This window comes from Choloepus didactylus, chromosome 21 (genome assembly GCF_015220235.1).
Source record: "Choloepus didactylus isolate mChoDid1 chromosome 21, mChoDid1.pri, whole genome shotgun sequence".
NCBI classification, from domain to species: domain Eukaryota; kingdom Metazoa; phylum Chordata; class Mammalia; order Pilosa; family Megalonychidae; genus Choloepus; species Choloepus didactylus.
Window position 1 is genome coordinate 24,906,202 of NC_051327.1, and position 19,915 is coordinate 24,926,116.

Genomic DNA, 19,915 nt, shown 5'->3' on the forward strand with positions numbered 1-19,915 from the left:
GGTGTCACAGGTCCATTTCCATCAAGCTTTAATTTCAAGGCTTCCCAGGCATGGATGGCAGAGGATGGGGACGTGCCCATGTGTCTTCAGCCCCTTCTCCTGTGGAGATCAGCCTTTTAAATAACCTTTTTTCTTTTTTTTTTTTTTCCTTGCCAGAAGTTGGTTCGATTAAGTGGAGGTTTCATTGAAATAATTAAAGCAACTTGCTCCAATCATTCAGGCAAATCAATTAATCAGAGATACATTTATCTAACTAACTGTTAACCCCCTCTGGTTGCAGAGCTTTCAGGCTATGGCAGCTCTTCCAAAGACGAGGCGTCCGTCCCCCAATAATAGCTCGTCTCCAAAGGGCTGGGGGCTCTCTGAATTGGAAGGAGAAAGCAGCCTCAATGTCTGCTTTATTTAGGATCTGATATTTATTTTTATTTATTCACCTCCTGAGAGTGAGGCCCCATGCTGGGTGCTAAGGTGAGGGGTGCAGAAGTGAGACAGGTGTGTGGCCAGAGGCTGAGGCTCTCGAACTGCACTTTGCCGTCAGACGCCGCCTAGGGTTATTGCGAGTATTACCTGGAATCATCCATACGGAGCACCGAGCCCGGTGGCTGGTACACGGCAACCACCTCATAAACACTAGCTGGGATCATTGCTGATTTAATTCAGACCAGACGATGTGGGGTCAGCGAGGGCTGAGCTGGATCGTCGGCTCGGCTGCTCCCCGGCTGTGGGCTCTTGGCCCCGGTGTTTAACTCTCTGATCCTGCCTTCTCATCCAGAACCTGGGGATAATAAAACTCATTTTCCCAAGCACCTGTGAAGGTGAAACAAGGTCCAGGTGTGAAGCCCCAGATGCACGGTCAGCACACCTGGTTTAGTAAGGGGTGCACTGTCTTGCAAGCACTACGAAAAAGAAAGCATGGGAGGTGTGGAAAGAACAGTTTATGCTTTTATTCTTCACCCTTATATGTATTATCAGTGTCTCCAACAAGTGACCCATATTACTTTAAGTTTTTTTAGCAAAGCAATACATATACCATGCCTAGCAAAGAAGTAAAACAGGCTTATAATGCAAACCAGCCATCTTCAGCCCTAACGTCAACACCCCCATCAACATCCCTGGAGGCAACCGCCTGCCACCCCTTTTCCCAGCTGTTTTTCAATTGTTTACCTCCTTTTTTTCTAGATAATACTCTTGCATTGCTATTGATGATGTATCAATTTAAGACATTATTTATTGACAAATTGTTAGATAGAGTTGAGCTCTTTGACCACCACCCCACTCCCCTGGCTTCCCCTTCCCCCATTCTCGCCATACATTTTGGTCACAATTTTGGGTGTTAAACCATCGGTGAGGTTTCCGTTGTCATGACCGGATAAATATTGTTCATGTTGAGGCACGTGTGTGCTGTGGTGTCTCCTTCCTCATATGGCTTTTTATTTTTCCTGGAGTTAATATTGCCTCTTTTTTTTTTTCCATTTACTCAGTTTTTATGTACCTCTCCTTGGGTATCTACCATATTATTTCATACATTATTAAATATATGTGATGACCCCCTGAGTATTTTCCCCATGACAGCCTCTCTCTCTAAGGTGCCTCCGAATCTTGGCCAGCTGCCCCTGCCACCTCACGCTCCTCCTGGGCCTCCCCTTGCTATTTTCTTCCCTTAGATCCCTTGCTTTCTGGGCTCCATTCTGAGCATCTCCTCCAGTGGTTTCCTAAGAGAGGGTACATGGGTGTGCCGGTTTGGATGTATTATGTCCCCAAAACACCATTATCTTTGATGCAGTCTTGTGTGGGCAGGAAATGTATTGCTGTTGATTGGGTTGGAGGCTTTTGATTGGATGTTTCGATGGTGATGTGATCATTCAATTGAGGGTGAGATCTTTCATTGGATAGTTTCCATGGAGGTGTGGCCCTGCCCATCCAGTGTGGGCCTTGATTAGTTTGCTGGAGCACTATGTAAGCTCAGACAGAAGGAGCAAGCTTGCTACAGCCAAGAAGGACACTTTGAGGAATGCACAGGGGCTGAGAGAGGGGCTGCAGATGAGAGACAGTTTGAAGACGGCCGTTGAAAGCAGACTCTTGCTCCGGAGAAGCTAAGAGAGGACAAATGCCCCAAGAGCAACTAAGAGTGACATTTTTGAGGAGCTGCAGCCTAGAGAGGAACATCCTGGGAGAAAGCCATTGTGAAACCAGAACTTGGAGCAGATGCCAGCCATGTGCCTTCCCAGCTAACAGAGGTTTTCCGGACACCCATTGGCCATCCTCCAGTGAAGGTACCCGATTGTTGATGTGTTACCTTGGACACTTTATGGCCTTGAGACTGTAACTGTGTAGCCAAATAAACCCCCTTTATAAAAGCCAATCCGTCTCTGGTGTTTGGCATTCTGGCAGCATTAGCAAACTAGAACAATGGGAGATCAATTTTTAGAGTTCTTGCCTTTCTGAAAATAATATCATTCTATTTCCACTATTATTAGTTTAGGAAGGTGTAGAATTCAAGGTAAAAATAAAAAAAAAATTCGGTTTGGAGGCATTGCCCCCTTGTTTCCTGCCTTCCAGTACTGCTCTGAGAAAGACAGACACCACACTAATATCCAGCTCTTTGCACGTGGCCTGATGTTCACTCTCTGGCAGTGTTTGGGGTCTTCCCTTGCTCCCCGTTGGTCTCACATTTCACAACGATGTGTTTGGGGAAGGCTCTCTTTCCACTGATTATACTGAGCAGTCGCTGGGCCCGCTGAAGACTGGTATTCTGACGTTCTGAGAATTCTCTGGTATTATTTCTCTGATAATTTCATTCCTTAATTTTCCCTGCTCACTCTATCCATGTGTTAGATATTAGACGTCCTAAATTGATCTCACCACCACCACTACCACTTTTCTTTAACTTTTTGGGAGTTTTCTCCCTAGTTTATCTTCCAGATATTCTATTGATTTTAAATTTCTGCACTTTATTTACATTTGCCAAGAACTCATCCTTGTCCTTTGATTGTTTCCTTCCCATAGCCCCCTACTATTTTTTTACGGATGCAATATATGATCTGATCTCTAGATGGATCTTAATTGTAAGGGCTGTGTTTTTTCCTTTAAGTTTTCTCTTATCCTGTGCATTGTCTGCTTCCTACAGTTTCCTTGTTACCAGTTTGTCTATTTTGATCTGTGCCTTTCACCTGGAGACTTTTATCTAGTGACCTTGGCTCTTTGTTTATACTTAAGCGGGAGGTGACAAGAAACTGCAGATGTGATCAGCTTGTCAACTCCTGAGCTTCACTGTAAGGTGAATGGGCACCAGGCGTGTCTGAATAGTGACGGGGAGCTCACAACCTACCAAGCAACTGATTCCTTTATTGGGAAGGAATACTTGTTCATTTTGATCCTGACTCAATATCTGCCATCTATTTTAGTTCTGCCTTAAGCTCATGTGTTAAACTGATATTTCAGGGAATTTTTATATGCACACTTTCTGTTTATATACATTTAAAAAGTAAAAAAAAAAGAAAGAAAAAAAAAAAGCTGTTCTAGGGGCTATATAGGAGTGACTAAATGGAACTTAGAGAAACTTGGGCCCCAGCTGCACCTCCTGTGCTAGTCGTGTGACCTTGAACCTCTGTTTTCCTTTCCCCGGCCGCTCCAGCACACACCATGCAACGGTCGGTTTAAACAATGGGAATTTAATGGCTCATGGTTTTGAGGCCAGGAAGAAAGTCCAAATCGAGGCATCAACAAGGCGATGCTTTCTCCCCAAAGACTGTGGCGTCCGGGGCCGGCTGCCAGCGACCCTCGGCCCTGGGCTCCTCCACCGCATGGCCGAGCACGTGGTGTCTTCTCCCGGCCTCGCCCATCCCTTCCGGGCTCCGTTGATGTTCAGCTTCTGGCCTCTCCCTCGGTGGCTTTCTCTCCCTCTCTCTCTCTCTCTCCCTCCGTCTCTCTCTCTCTGAGTTTCATTCTGCTTATACGGTACTCCAGGAACCCCACTAAGACCCTTCCTGGTTGAGGTGGGCCCCTCCTTCACCAAAGTTGCCTCATCACAGGTCCTGCTGACAAGGCTCCACACCCGCGGGGATGCAGTAACTTCAGGAACACATTTTCCGGGGCACACACAGCTCCAAACCATCACACTCTCCCAGCTTCGATTTTCTTGGCTTTAAGCTGGTGGTGATAATAATAATATTAACACCTGCCTCAAAGAGTTCTGGAGCTTTATCGATTATGCTCGACAAAGTACTTGGCACATAGTAAATAGTTCATGTGCATTAGGGATGATGTTTGAGCCGGTTGAATTTATGCCTATAAGCCAATCTCTCAAGAGAAGGACACCATAAATATTCGCCAGCCTTGGGACCAAGTTCTCGAGGGCTGTCTTCAAGATTCCAAGGGCAGAAACAGCACATTTGTTGTCTTGTACCTCAGTTTCCCCAGCCTGCTGTGGACACGGGGGGAAGGCAGCATAGCAAGGGTGGCTGCGCAAACCTGGCTTCCCTGACTTGCTATTAAAACCTGTCTTATAAATTGAAAAAAAAAAAAAATTTAAGTCTTTTCTTCTTATTATAAAGGAACCGTGCTATCATTTAAAAAAAAAAAACACACAAATACATAAAAGTCTAATTTCCCTCTTCTTTTGCTCACTGATTGCCAGGCTGCTCTGCTCTCTTTACCATTTTAGAGGAAGCGCTGCCTGTCGGCGGCCTTGTAGGTGCAAGTTACCTCCTGCCCGTCCCCTCGGCCACGGTGCAGGGAAGCAGGGAGGCCGCTCCTGTCCCAGCCACCGAGCGGGAGACCCAGGAGCTGGTGTCCTCTGGAGGCCGAGGGGCTCTGACAGCCCGCCGCGAGCCTCACGGACAGCCCACCAGGGCCGCTTCTGTCCACCCCAGGGTTGCCGGTGTCACCGTGATCAGTCCTCCAGGCCAAAACCAAGAGCAAGATGCTGATTCAACACTGGTTCCCTGGGCCCCGTCGCTCCCGAGCAGAGAGGTCTCCAAACAGCTGCCCGAGGTGCCAACGCAGGGATTCTGGCAGCTGTGGGGACCGGGGACGGGAGGGCCTCTCAACAGTTGAAAACCCCTCCTTACTTTAAGGTTTGAACCTCACTTTGCCCCCTCTCCGTCTCCCATCGTGCGGAAGGAGAGCTGGCCCTTTGCCCGTAAACCCCACGACCACAGCCGGCTCCTGGGGGACTGTGCCGTGTGTCCACAGTGGCCTTGTCACTCACCGTGAGAAACTGCACCTTTGGGAAATCACAGACTGTGTGCCAGGGAAGGGTCCTGCCCAACCCAGGGCAAGTCAGAGGCTGAAGACATAATTCATGGGGAAGGGAATTCCGGTCAGGAATATGGTCTGCCGCTTCTGACTTAATGGATTAGCAGCCGATTCGAATATCCCCACCCTGCACATGCGTTTGTCAAAACCCTGTAAGGACTCGCACCCTGGCCACGAGGAACTCCGGAGGCTCCAATCTGACCTCCTCCCCGTGGCCACAGTCTCGGCCTGTGGTCAGTGGCCTTCCAGGCTGTTCCACTGCTGGGAGCAAAACTCTCCTGGAGAGATGCTCGCCCAGGACGTCTGGCCTTTTCTTCCGAGGCCGAGGACGCCTTGGGAATTGAATGATTCTCTCTTTCCGGACCTGATTTCCTTTCCCTTTCCAGATCCCGGCCATCCGAACCCCAGATCAGACCGCGCCTGGCTCGAGGCAGGACAAGACCCAGCCGGAAGGTGTCAAAGTCCGGCCTCGGTGACAGTCTAGTGGCTCCCACTTACAGAGCGCTTTCCACGTGCCAGGAACCGTGTGTATGCTCTAATTCTTTAAATTTAAAAATTTGCATGTAAAGGAGAGGCTAAACCTGCTTACAATTGTGCCTAAGAGTCTCCCCGAGTGCCTCCTTGTTGCTCAGATGTGGCCCTCTCTCTCTCTCTCTAACTGAGCCACCTCAGCAGGTGAAGTCACTGCCCTCCCCCCTACGTGGGACCGACTCCCAGGGGTGTAAATCTCCCTGGTAACGCAGGATGTGACTCCCAGGGATGAATCTGGACCCGGCATCATGAGATTGAGACCATCTCCTTGACCAAAAGGGGGATGTGAAATAAAACGAAATAAAGTTTCAGTGGCGGAGAGATTTCAAATGGAGTCAAGAGGTCACTCTGGTGGACATTCTTATGCACTATATAAATAACAGTTTTTAGGTTTTATTGTATTGGAATAGCTAGAAGTAAATGCCTGGAACTACCAAACTCCAACCCAGTAGCCTTGACTCCTGAAGACAATTGTGTAACAATGTAGATTGCAGGGGGTGACAGTGTGATTGTGAAACCCCGTGGATCACACTTCCTTTATCCAGTGTATGGATGATGAGTAGAAAAATGGGGACAAAACCTAAATGAAAAATAGGGTGGGATGGGAGGGGTGATCTGGGTGTTCTTTTTTACTTGTATTTTTTGTTCTTATTCTGATTCTTTCTGAGGTAAGGAAAATATTCAAAAATAGATTGGGGTGATGAATGCACATCTATATGATGGTACTGTCAACAGTTGATTGTACACCATGGATGACTTTATAGTATGTGAATATATCTCAATAAAACCAAATAAAAAAATGTGCATGTAAAGTGAGGGTTACCTGAGACTTGTGGTGGGAGTTGAGGGGTGGGTTCCAGGCAGAGGGGGGACCCGGGAGCGGGCTCCAAAGCAAGGAAGAGTTCAGCAGAATCAGAGAGAAGGCCCAGTGCGCCTGGGACACGGCTGGAGGGAGACCTGGGGGGTGGCAGAACGCCGGTCACAGAGCCTGGAGGTCAAGTTAGCAACATTGAACTTTGTCATAAGAGCGTCCCGGAGCCTCGTGATAAGGGATGTGAATGAATGAGGGAGGGAATTAAGAGCAGCAGCTGTGGGGGAGTTTGTCCAGGAGCAGATCGTCTCCTTGTCCTGTGCTTTCCGCAGAAGAGGCGAGAGGACGCTTCCTGGACAGTCCGGCCAGGTGCTTGGACTTGCTTTCCCAGCTGCAGTAGAAAGCACACTTTGGTCTCGGGGTTGACGGAGACCGTGAGCCAGGCCCACCGGGGTCCGTCATTGCTGCCGCAAGCTCTGGCTGAGACTGAGGGTGGGGGCCCAGCAGGCTGTTAAAACTCAGAGCCTCGGCGCCTGAGCATCCATTTCTGGACAAATTGTTTTCAAAGAAACTGCCCCGAGTTTGACACAAGCTGCTGGGTTCGTCCCCAGTGACAATGGCGCTGAGACAGGCCGAGTGACAGCGCAGGGTTTAGGCGGGGAAGTGCATTTGAAACTGTGTCCTAGATTGTTTTTTTCTTTTGAGACTAGCTACACTGTCGGTAGTTTTTGTCCATGAACTATTTCCTACATACAAAAAATTGTATATAATGTGTATATTCGAGACAAAGAACAATAAAATGGCCACTCGTGTCCCCAGCTAAAGCAGTAGCACAATTCCCAGTGTCACTGCTGTCCCTGGGTGCCCTCAACAAGCACAGGGGCAGCTGCCACTCTGATTTTTATCAGTCCCTTACCTCTCATTATAGATCTAGAGGCGGAGGTAGAGGTGGATACAGATGCAGATGCAGATACAGATAGATACAGATACAGATATAGATATATAGATGAAGATACAGATATATAGATGCAGATGTACATATAGTTACAGCTGTAGATACAGATACAGGTGTAGCTATATAGATGCAGATATAGATTTAGATACAGATACAGATGCGTATATAGATGTACATGGATATAGATATTTGGGTGCAGATATAGATAGATATGGGTATAGATATAGATGCAGATATAGATATAGAACAGATACAGATATAAATATATAGATGCAGATGTAGATGCAGATGTAGATGTAGATGTAGATTTAGATACAGGTGTAGATATAGACACAGAGATAGGTGCAGATGTAGATATAGATGTAGTTGTAGATAGATATAGATATATAGGTGCAGATATAGATATAGATACAGATATAGATGTAGATACAGATATAGATACAGGACAGATACAGATATGGATATAGTTATAAATACAGATGTAGATATAGATATATTGATGCAGATATAGATTTAAATGTAACTATAGATATACAGATATAGATGATATAGATACAGATATAGAGACAGGGATAGGGATATCTATCCTTAATAAGATGGTTTTGTTTTGCATGTTTTGAACTTTACATAAAGGCTCTGTATTGTGTGTGTTCCATGACTTGCTTTTCCACTCTGCGTCGTGCCCCTGAGGTTCACTCACGTTGATTTATGGAGCTGTGCAGTCGATCCTCATTATTTGTGGGCCCTCTATCTGCACACTCACCCACTTGCTAAAACGTCCTCGTTCACCCCAGTCAACACTCACGGTGCTTTCAGGGTCCCTCATGGAAACCTGAGCCTCCCGTAAACAAGCGTCCTTTCCACGGTTTATTTAGTGCCACGACTTCCACATCGTGCCTTTGGTTGGCGACTTTGCTGTTTAAAATGGCCCCAGCCTAGTGCGGAGGTGCTGCCTGGTTTCCTCGGGTGCAAGAGGGCCGTGACGTGCCTCACGGAGAGGGGGCGCGTGTTAGCTGAGCCTCGTTCAGGCCCGAGTAAGTGTCATTGCCCTGAGTTCAATGTTATTGAACCAACAATGCATTAAATAAGGTGTCTTTAAACAGAAACAGCATAAAGCAAGGCTGGGTATTGATCGGTTGGTGAAAATGTCGTGATCACGGACGGGCTTGTGGGAGGGTAACCCTGCATCTCCCCAGGAACGGTGCTTCTGTTTTTGCCAAGTCAGTGTTTCAGCAACTTTACAGAACATAATTACAACGTATGCTGGGGTTGGCTGCACCACGAGTTACTTACCCACTCTACTGCTTCTGGATATGTGGGTAGTTTCCAGGTTTGGGGGTACACGAGGCTGCCATGGAACTTTCTCACCCGGGCTCCTGGTGCACATGGATAGGTTTCTCTAGGGAGTACCCCGATGAGGGAGACCTGGGTTGTGGGGTGTCGACCCTCCTAGGAAAGCCAAATTGTTTTCCAGCCCTGAAGTTTTGTAAAGCACTAACCGAGGTCCGTTGGGAAGTCCCTTCTGAGCAGGGGGTTAAATTTCACCCTTACTCTGTGGCACTGCACATGAGAACACATGGGTCCCATGTCATGGGTGGCTGTAATCCCACATTCTGCTGCTTGCTTTTACCTCCCTTGCTCTGCCCCGAGAGCTTCTGCTGTGTGTGACCTGCTCTCTAAGGGGAGGAACCCGAGAGGGAGCCTTAGCCTCAGGGGCGTCTGCAGGAGAACGCAGCTTCGTGCCCTGGGCAAGTTGTTTCCTTGGTTTCCTTGTCTGCAAAATGGGGAGAATCCCCCCACTCCTTAGAGTGGCTGTGACAATTAAGCAAGGCAATTTAGACAGAGGGCCGACTGAGGTGCCCTGGCGGTCCGTTCTCAGGGAACCTCCTTCACCCTGGTTTCCCCAGCAGCCGGGCTGCACAGGGCCAGGAATGAGGTGACAGGTTTAATCCAGAGCAAGGTCCTGTGCTCCGCTTGCAGATGCGGTGCAGGGCACCTTTCATCCCTGTTGTGGAAAGAAGGATTTACCCTCGTCACTTCCCGTTCGCTTCTGCCTTCCTCTGCCGAGACCGCTGCCCGGGAGGAACAGGTCCCTGAGGCACCAGGGGCTCTCGCAACTGGGGCTTCGCAGCGTCGCGTACAACCTCCTTTGTCGGGGAGGAACCCCGAGAAATGCTCCTGTGGTCCGTGCAGGCCCGCTTGTCTCCCGCACGGAGCTGCACGTAACCGTGTCCTAGACACACCCCTTGCGGCCCCTCTAGTGGTGCCAGCTTCTCAACGCACGCTCTTCCTTCCCCTGTAGGTCACTGTACGTCGCCAGTCTGTGAACAGTAGGTGAATTTATTAGTTAGGAATGTTTGGGCTGCAAATAATGGTAGACCCAACTTAAAAAGGCCAAGTGCACAGGACATTTATTATCTTTCCTGGGAAGGTGGACGGGGTCTAGGATGGACATCAGCGCCCAGGTGGACGCAGCCACCACGACCCATGCTGGGCTTAGCTTTGGTCCTCAGGTGAATCCTTGGGTCATGGGTGGGGTGCAGCAACTCCAACCATCAGCCAGGCCTTCAGACACTAGCATCCAGAAGCCTGACAACAGAATGTCCCTCCTGTCTTCCTTTCAAATATCGAGGAAAACCCCCAGGGTTCCCGGCAGACTTTCCCACAGACCACACCGGCCATAAAGCACTGCACACACTTATTCCTAAATCACTGGTAAAGGCCAAACAAGATCAGTCCTTGTAGCTTGGAAGCCCAGAAGCCTCCCTGGGGCCTGGGGTCACCTGATTCCTGAAAAAAGCGGGGTTCTGTTAGCACAAAGAAGGAGAGGGTGCCCTGCAACCACAGCAGTGCCACCCTGCTCAGTAAATAATTGGTTGAATCACATTTGTAGGATGTCAGTCCCTTAAAATACAAAGGTAGGTACATTTCCTTGGTGAATGAACATGTCGTTCATCAGGGTGACCGGCCACAGGAGGTATATTTATGTCCATCTGACCCACAGACTCTCACTAGTGGCCCATGAAACCATGCTGTGTGTGAGCAAAAGGGCTCTAGAGCTGAGGGCTTCAGTCTGTGAAGCGAAGTTTCTGTCTCTGCAAAGTTAATTGGATTGAATGGGGACAGATTCCTCACTTTTAATCCATTTAAATCCAGCTGTTGCTCCTAATGGCAAGCCAGGTGCTTGGATCCCAGGCTCTGCAATCACATGGAACAACAGCGGCTCAACACAGAGCAATCAGTTAATGGGGAGGTTGCTGAAGGCCCACAAGGCCCAACACCACGTGCAAGGACTGGACACCGCACACGGCCAAGCTTCATGGGGATGGGAACTGGAGCCGGGCACCACGGGAAACCCTCCTGCCACTTCTCAAGGAACCTCGGGGTCTCTCACGGCTGCTTCCACCCAGCAGACCCAGTGTCTCTGCTCACTCATCCCCCTCTGCCCCCACAGCTTCAGCCTGCCTCGCTCCAGCCTCCACAGCCGCCTTCACCCCACTTCTAGCACAGCTCCCCGTGGCACGCTCACTCGTCCACCAGCTTTCTTTGGCCCAAATGAAATCCCTGAGTCCAAGGATTTGATTCTTGCAATCCAGCCACCCTCTGGATGGGTTCTCCTGGGAGGGGGTCTATCAGCCGGGGCAGCAGGGCTGGGCCTCAGGAGAAGACGTGGATACCAAGGCAAATATCAGATACGGGTGTATCTCCGGCCCCAGGCTTGGCCTTTCTTTTTTGTTCACTTATCTTCTATTTCTTACTATACAAGTAACACATAGATACAGGCTTGTGGCAACAATAAAACAAAACAGATAATGTCCAAATCCTCCTTGACCATCACTAACCTCTAACACGTTCCTCTTCTAGATATAGCCATTGTGATCAGATCCTTTCAAATCTGCCCTTCTCTCCTCTCTCTCTCTGTCTCACACACACACACACACACCCCTACATAATTATAGCCTTGCTTTGTGTTGTGTTGGGTATAGAAATAATTTCCTATAGAATATATTCTGAAGTTTGCTTTTTTTTTTAATTTAACTGTGGATCTTGGGGTATTTTCATGTTGCTGACTTCTTTTAAAACACTCTGTAGTATTCCATAGTGCCAAAGGCTCGTGGAATACCTACTGATGAGCATTTAGAGTGTTTCCATTTTTTTCCTATTGCACACAGGGCAAATAATAGTTCAGATAAAAAAACTGGAGAAATATGAAATAGCCAGCAATGGGGAAATAGGTAAATAAATTATGTTACATCCTTGCAATAGAATAATATCCAACAGTTAAAAATGAATGAACTAATCAAAAGTCAGAGATTATCATATTGGACTTTTTTTTTAACCACCTATATACTGTCTACAGGAGAAACTCTGTAGATTCAAAGATGCAAATAGGTTGGAAGTAAAAGGGCAGGTAAAGGTGTATCATGCTAACCAAACCATAAAAGAGGTGGAGTAGCCGTACTATTATCAGAAAAAAATAGACTTTAAAACAAAAGCATTACTAGGATGAAGAAAGATATTTCATAACAATAAAGAGTCATTCACAAAGAAGTTATGACAATTATAAACATGTATTTGCCAAAAAGAGAACCTCAAAATACATGAAGTGAAAACTGACAGAATTGAAAAGAGAATAGACAATTTAACAACAATAGTTGGAGACTTCAATACCCCACTTTCAATATTAGCTAGAACTAGGCAGAAGATGAAGAAATAAAAGACTTGAACAGCACTATAAACAAATTAGACCTACCAGACAGCTATAGAGCATACCACCCAACTCCAGTAGAATACAGTTCTCCTCAGGCATGAGCATGGAACATTCTCTGGGAGAAACCATATGCTAAGATATAAAACAATCCTCAATAATGATGGGTGTCAATTGGGACTTCCTCATTGTTTTGGTTTGCAATTCTACGATTGTTAGGGAAGTTGAGTGTCTTTTAATATGTGTATTAATCATCTGGGTTTCTGCTCCTGTGAATTCCCTGGTTTATTACTTTGCCCATTTTTCTATTGGTTGTTATTCTTTTTCTTATTACTATGTGGAAATTCATTATACATTCTAGATGCAATTCCCCTTTTTTTTCATGTATGATGCAGATATTTTCTCTCAGCCTGTTACTTTATCTTTTTGGTGAGAGATTTTTTTTTTTCCCACTATAGGCTTGTGCTTACAAATGCACACACTGGAACCCAGTTGTGTGCCTTCAAATCCCAGTTCTACCACTTACCTGCTGTGTGGCTTTGAGCATGTTACTTAACCCCTCTAGAACTCAGTTCCTTTATCCATAAAATAGGCATAAATGTAGTTCCTATCTCACAGAATTAGAAGGATTGAATGAGTTAACAAATGAAAAGCATTTAGAAATTTAGACAGGTGTCTGACTTGATAAGCTCTATCTAATGTTTGTTACTGCTTGCAAAGGCTTTTAATTTTGATGTGATCAAATGTATCAATCTTTTGCTGTGTAGTTTAGTGTCTTTTTAAGAAATCCTTCTCCCACCCAAAAGCTGAAAAACTTTTGTCCTATATTTTCATCTAACAGATGTAGTTTTACTTTTCTCAGTAGTCCATCAGGGATTTATTTTGTTTATGGTATGAGAGATTTAATTGTATTCTTTCCCATATGGAAAGGCCATTGTTCTAGCACTATTTATCACTTAGTCCCTATAATGAGTCATGCTAGGTGCATATCTGCTCGGATATGAAGCTGGGCTGCACGGATCTATTAGACCACTTTTGAGCAAATTTTATGCTATTTTAATTACTATAATTTTATAGTAAACTCTGATATCTGGTAAGGGAATCCCCCTCCCCTTGTTTACTTTTTTTAAAAACTGTCCTTGTTATTCTTGGATCTCAATTCTTTCACATGCATTGTAGAATCAAGTTACCAAGATCCAAAAAATATATATGAAAGTTTTTATTGAAGTGCATTGAATTTATATATTAATTTAAGGAGAATTGACATGTCTTCAATAGTGAGTCTTCCCATTTGGGATCCCCTCCATTTATTAGACCTTTGCTTACAAAGTAATTTTCTCCATGACACTCTCTTTCATTTTTATGTTCCCCAATCCCATCATAACACCTGAAACATGGTAGTTGTATGATAAACACTTGTTGTTGAGGATTTCGTTTCCTTTTTTAGCTTTTTCTAAAGGAAATTTTCAACCATGAGTAAAAGTTGAAAGACTATATGACAAAATCCCACGGAACCATCCCCCACCTTCAACAACCATCAGCCCTTTCTCCAAAGAGCCCTGGTCCCATTTAGAGGGAAACAGCATTTAGGGACCACAATATGGCACTTGGGATGCTCATTCTACTGGGTTTATTATTGTTTCCAGGTCTTTGCAATGGACAGAGCCAGGATTGTTTTTTTATTTAAATTACTGTGCATCATAGGCTAACGTTGATACATCCAACTCAAATTCAGGACTACCAGGTCTTCTAATTAACTCATCAGTTTTGCAATCATATCTGTACCCGTTCCAGTTATTTGGTGCCATTAATGACCCACTCCAAAACTTAGTGACTTAAAATAACATTTATTTTACTCACAAATCTGCAATTTGGGCAGAGCTCAGTGGGGACTTCTCATCTCTGCTCCTTGATGTTTGGGGCCTCGGCCAGAAGGCGCAGAAAGGCTGGGGACCAGAACCTTCTGAAGACTCACTCCCGGACATGTCTGCTGGTTGACGCTGGCTGTTGGCTGGGGGCCTCAGTCTCCCTCCAGAGGAGCCTCTCCATGTGGTCTCTCTGAATGGGCTAGTTTGGGCTTTTTCATGCCAGGGTGAGCAAACTGAGAGAGAGAGAAGAGAGAGAGAACCAAGAGGAAGCCGTGGCACCTTTTATGACCTAGCCCCAGGAGTCTTGCAGCAACCGTTCCACCACGGTACATTCATCACGGCCATAAAAGGTCCCGCCCAGTTCAAGGGAGCTGGGAGACAAACCCCACCTCCTGATGAGGGTGGAGCCAAGATCCTGTAAGATCAGAAATACTGTTATGGCCATTTTTAGAAAAAACGGTCCACCACACAGCCACTCCAAAGGTCCCAGTTTTCAACCAGACCCAACGTAACTTCTCATTTGCCTACTCTACTCGACATACACAACAGTCTAAGCAGAACAGTGCCAACGCTGCTGGGAATGACATGATTACCGGAAATACTTCAAGGTGACTTTGTAGTTCCTGCTGGCCCTGTCAGGGAAGGATGGACAAGTTACTCTGTTTTAAAGTCACTTCAAATATTCTTCTTTGTATGATTTAGCCACCAACTGGATGCAAAATTTCATTTATTTCATAGTAGAGCTTGCTTTTTAAATTCAATTTTGTCTTCTGAGTTGTCAAATATGTATAAAACAAAGCAGATTCAGTAAGTCTAGCATCCACCCGTATCCCCTCACCCCATCTGCCTTCCCCTTCCTACAAGTATGCTTTTAAAATTCTTCGTGGTCTATCCTTCCCTTCTATTTTGTTAGTGTATGAGGAAACTGATACTCGTATTCACATCCCCTCCTTCCTTAGGTAACATACGAAATGCCACGTGCGCTTTTCTGTGCTGGATTGTTTAAAACTTAACAACATGTTCTCGAGGGGTTCATAGGGCTGCCCCGGTGAGGCCGCCTCCTCACCCCTGTCGGGGTTTCCTTCTCAAAGGAGGCGGGCCGGACATGGACGAGTACATGGAGACGCTGAAGGACGAGGAGGACGCCTTGTGGGAGAACGTGGAGTGCAACCGGCACATGCTGAGTCGCTACATCAACCCGGCCAAGCTCACCCCCTACCTGCGCCAGTGTAAGGCCATCGACGAGCAGGATGAAGACGAGGTGCTCAACGCCCCCATGCTGCCGTCCAAGATCAACCGGGCAGGTAACCTGGGGGGGGGGGGGGGCAGCTTCAGGAAACACCCGGCGGGGGGCAGAGCCAAAGCAAGGCCCTCGGGCTCAGGGGTTTTAAACTGTAATCCACAGTCCTCTGCCTACCCCCTCCCCACCCCCATGCATAGCATTCAGAGGGTCTAGGAACTTGGGTGGGGGGAACATTACGTCTTTATTTCATTGACCTAAACTGAAATGTACCATTCCCTTCAGTTACGAATGAAGGGAAGCAATGAATCACGGTCGTATTAGCAATACCTATAACTTTGTCAACGATAAAAAGTATAGATATTTTATTACATTACAGCTGTTGCAGATCTCTCAAAATCCTGTTTATACTCCTCTGTCCCTCACAATTGCCGTAGCTACTACACCTGCCAAGAGATCTTGTTATTTAATGCATTAATAAAAAATCACATCTATTATTGAATCACAAATGTGCTTAATATTTGAGAACCATATTTTATTATAATCAGTCTCCTTTGTAATCTGATGTATTTCATTGTATCTGTTTAAAAATATTACTCAGAGAAGGGGTCCAAGGCTCTTCCAGCCTGCCAAAGGGATCTGTGGCACTTTATCGTGTTCAGTTAGGGTAAAAAGCTTAGTTTGTGAAACTTGTTTCAGGTATACATGGATTCAGTGTGTGTATACATGCATATATGTAAACGTATGCATACATGTGTTTCTGTCTGTCTTTATGGGAGGATGCCAGGTCATAATGTAAAATATATTTCCTTCCGTGGATCATGGTTTGAAAGATTTGAAAATCACCCTCCTGTATGGCTGGTAATAAGGTGCACATAGACTGCTACTCTCTTTTGCCTCTAAGAAAGCTGCCACAACTAGTTACAGCATGCTTTCCAACTGAGCTGGGATGTACCTTTAAAATCTTTCTCAACACAGTGCTCAAGGCAGCTTCACAAAACAGCCAGAGCCGACACAAGAAGAAACTTACTTATTATGCCTGTCTAGGCAAAGGGTAGAGATTTAGGGCCTGGGGAAAGAACTATCTGAGAATAAAACTTTTAAGGAAGGGCCGAGAAATCCAAGTGATAAATGGAAGCAGTGGGATAGAAACTGGCATCAGCTGGGCAAGTTACATTTGGGTTAAAGATGTTTTCAGATTGTGTAATAATCCCAAAAAAAAACATAGAACTATGCCTGCTTCCTCTAACTTTTCCTAGCCCCCCACCAAATATTTGTCCTCCTGCTCTGAATCCCAGAGAACCATATATTTTTCCACAATGTTATTGTATTTCCAACCTCCTTCAATCACAAAAGAGCAGGTGCCCATAAGGTTAACTTTAGCCCTGGTCAATCGACAAGCACTTTGAAACTGTTGGCTTCCTGTAGCTACATTTCATTTATCATAGGTTTACCAATTTCTCAGAGAAAGGAAACTAACACTGGCTGTGTCCCTGCTGAGGGCCTGGCACTTTGACTTACATTATCTGGACTCAAAGATTCAACTCGGGAGAGACAGAACATGGTGTGACTGTCTTCTTAGAGTTTATCGAGGGTCAGAGACCAGGAGAAGACAGGACTTGGAGACTTATATCCAGTTGGGTTCTTACTGAGTGACGTGGCCCTCCCCCCTAGGCCGGCTGTTGGACATTCTCCATACCAAGGGGCAAAGGGGCTACGTGGTCTTCTTGGAGAGCCTGGAGTTTTACTACCCAGAACTGTACAAGCTGGTGACTGGGAAGGAGCCCACCCGGAGGTTCTCCACCATTGTGGGTAAGTGGCTTTGTGGTCAGGAACATCTGGGCTCTGGCAGGTGGCGTGTATCTGTGGTGGAAGTCTGTGACATTAGGATTGTGGCCTTGTAGGATTTGTGACCATTTATTTCTGCCCGATGATGAAAAGAGGTGGCAGAGGGGCAAACGGAAGCAGGAGCCAAAAGCAGTAGGTGTTCACGGAGCATTCTCCATGAATGGTCCTAGGGCAGAAAGGAAGTTTATTCTGTCCTCTGTATCTCGCCGCTAACTTGCCTCCTCTCGTTTCCTTCCTAAACATCCTTGAATCCATCTCTCCCTCTCCACCACTTCCCCTCCATTCCTGCCCATGCCAATCCTTTCTCCACTCTTGTCACATTCCCCTCTCCTGCTTACAACCCTTCACTGGTTTTCCACTGCTATGTAAAGACCCAGGTCTTTAATGGGGTCCATCCGTGCTCACACCCCAACTCACCCGTCTGCCTCCTCCTCTCTCCCCTGGCACCAGCCACTTTGGCCTTCCTTCAGTTCCTGAAATGTGCCAATTTTCCCCACCTACCCAGCTGGCCATGGCAGTGGTGTCTCACCTGTCTAGAATGCATTTTTCCTCCTCAACTTCACATGTCAGCTCAACTGGCAAATCCTTCTCTAATTCGTCTGCCCAGAGGGCTGGATCTGATCCCCCTGCCACACCCTCTCATAGCCCCGGAAGCCTTTTCTTTATGAAACTCTCTCTGTCTGTGGTGTATTTCCGGGTGATCATTTCATTTCTTAACATCTTTCTCCCTCATAGACCCAAAACTCTGCAGGACCGAGGCTGTTTTGCTCACCCCAGTCCCCAGGGCCGGTGGGTGGTAGGAGTGGAGGAGAATGTTGGTGAGGGAGTGGGCGAGTGAAGGAAGGACCCGCCCCTGGTCGGGTGCCCCTCTCCCCACCCCCTCGCAGTCCTCAGGCCTGACGGGCCCCTCTCCGCAGTGGAGGAGGGCCACGAGGGCCTCACGCACTTCCTGATGAACGAGGTCATCAAGCTGCAGCAGCAGATGAAGGCCAAGGACCTGCAGCGGTGCGAGCTGCTGGCCAAGGCGCGGCAGCTGGAGGACGAGAAGAAGCAGCTGACGCTGACGCGGGTGGAGCTGCTGACCTTCCAGGAGCGGTACTACAAGATGAAGGAGGAGCGGGACGGCTACAATGACGAGCTGGTCAAGGTGAAGGACGACAACTACAACCTGGCCATGCGCTACGCCCAGCTCAGTGAGGAGAAAAACATGGCGGTGATGAGGAGCCGGGACCTCCAGCTCGAGGTGAGGGAGCCGCGCACACGGCCCAGCCGGGTGAGGGGAACGGAGGGCCGGGGATCCAGAGCCACCTGTGCACGAGCCCAGGTGAGCACAGGTACGCACGCGGCCACGTGGGGCTTACGGCCACGGCTCATGGCGCAGGTGCTCCGTGCGCATGTGTGCACATGCGCAGACAGGCCCGATGGGACCGCCCAGCCCCGGCTCAGGGCCTAGATCCGCCAGGCGCCTGCGCACAAAGGCCGCTTGGGGCTGCCCGCGCCTGAGCGCAGGTGCAATGTGCGCATATGCGCACGCGCACGCAGGCCCAACACAGGGCCAGGTTGGGGGGATAGAGGACCCCGGCGACAGGGCCTGGACCACGGGCCTCAGGAAAAGTTGCTTGGGAGAGGGCATAGGACCTCGTCCGGGAAGGAGGCGTGAGCTCCTTGAGGGCAGGATTTGTCCCTCACAGCTGTATCCCCAAGGCCCCCACGGGCCCGGTACGGTGTGTGATCAGTAAATGTCAGGGAAGCCATGATGGGACCAAAGGCTCAGGGTCATGGAGGTGTTGACCTCTGAAATGGAGAAGGGGGGGGCATCTGCGTCACTTGTTCAGTCCTGTCTTACGGGTGCCACTATGCCCCCAGGCTTTTTTTCTTAGGCCTTGAGGAGGCCTCTAGATCTGGCCCTGCCATCTGAGAGTCCGCATTCGCATCAGAAAGCAAATTCGTGGCAGTGATAATTGCTCCTCAGTAAGCATGAGGAGAGAGAGGGGGCGGTGCTGCTTTAAGCCGGTGTTCAGGAGAGGCAGCTCTGAGCAAAGCCTCTGGGAAGAGCATTTCCAGGCGGAGGGAAAACAAATGAAGAGGCCCTGAGTGGGGGCCGGGCTGGGCTTGGGGAGGAAAGCCAGGGACGCGTGGGGCAGGAGCCAAATGAACGAGGGGTACGAAATGGGGTGGGAGAGGTGGCCAGGGTTCCGGCGTGTGGGGGGACGGTGAGAACTTGGGGATTTATCTGAGTGGTGATGGGACGCCCCTGAAGGAGGGAGCTCTGGGGAGTGATGACGGGTTTATATCTAGAAGGATCGTTCTGCCGCTGGGTGGGAAATGGACTCAGGGATCTTTAGTAAGCACCTGCCACGGCTCAGCCTTTGTGCGAGCACCCGGGAGATACAGGAGGAACAACCTGATCTCTGTGGACTCCCTTTCGGTTTGGCGGGGCAGACAGGTCAGTGAACCATCAACCAGAGTTCAGGTGGGCTGAGTCAGCGGCCTCGGGGGAAGGGCCCACGCTTTTAAGTCCTCTAGATCTGAGTTCACATCCTGGCTTCTGGCTTCACCAGTGGTTGGCTCTGGGCCTCAGTGTCCTCATTTGCAAATAGCAATAATGAAAATAATACCTACCCCCCAGTTGCTGGATAACACTCCCCAAGGCTTTGCAGGGTGGCTGCCTGGTCAGCTCTCCCTGGGCTGGCACCCC

General features: G+C 47.8%; 1 protein-coding gene across 6 annotated transcripts in view; it reads left to right on the forward strand.

The window, feature by feature from the left end:
- Positions 1-19,915, forward strand: part of CARD11 (caspase recruitment domain family member 11) — a 97,253-nt gene that overhangs the window by 46,062 nt on the left and 31,276 nt on the right. For 3 of the 6 annotated variants that reach the window (XM_037813641.1, XM_037813640.1, XM_037813645.1), the window contains exons 2-4: positions 15,221-15,433; positions 17,044-17,181; positions 18,135-18,460. In XM_037813641.1, the coding sequence (XP_037669569.1) occupies positions 15,221-15,433; positions 17,044-17,181; positions 18,135-18,460 (677 nt within the window). Of the gene's footprint in view, positions 1-5,642; positions 5,785-15,220; positions 15,434-17,043; positions 17,182-18,134; positions 18,461-19,915 lie in introns of all 6 variants that reach the window. The other 3 variants (XM_037813642.1, XM_037813643.1, XM_037813644.1) reach the window with 2 other exon arrangements.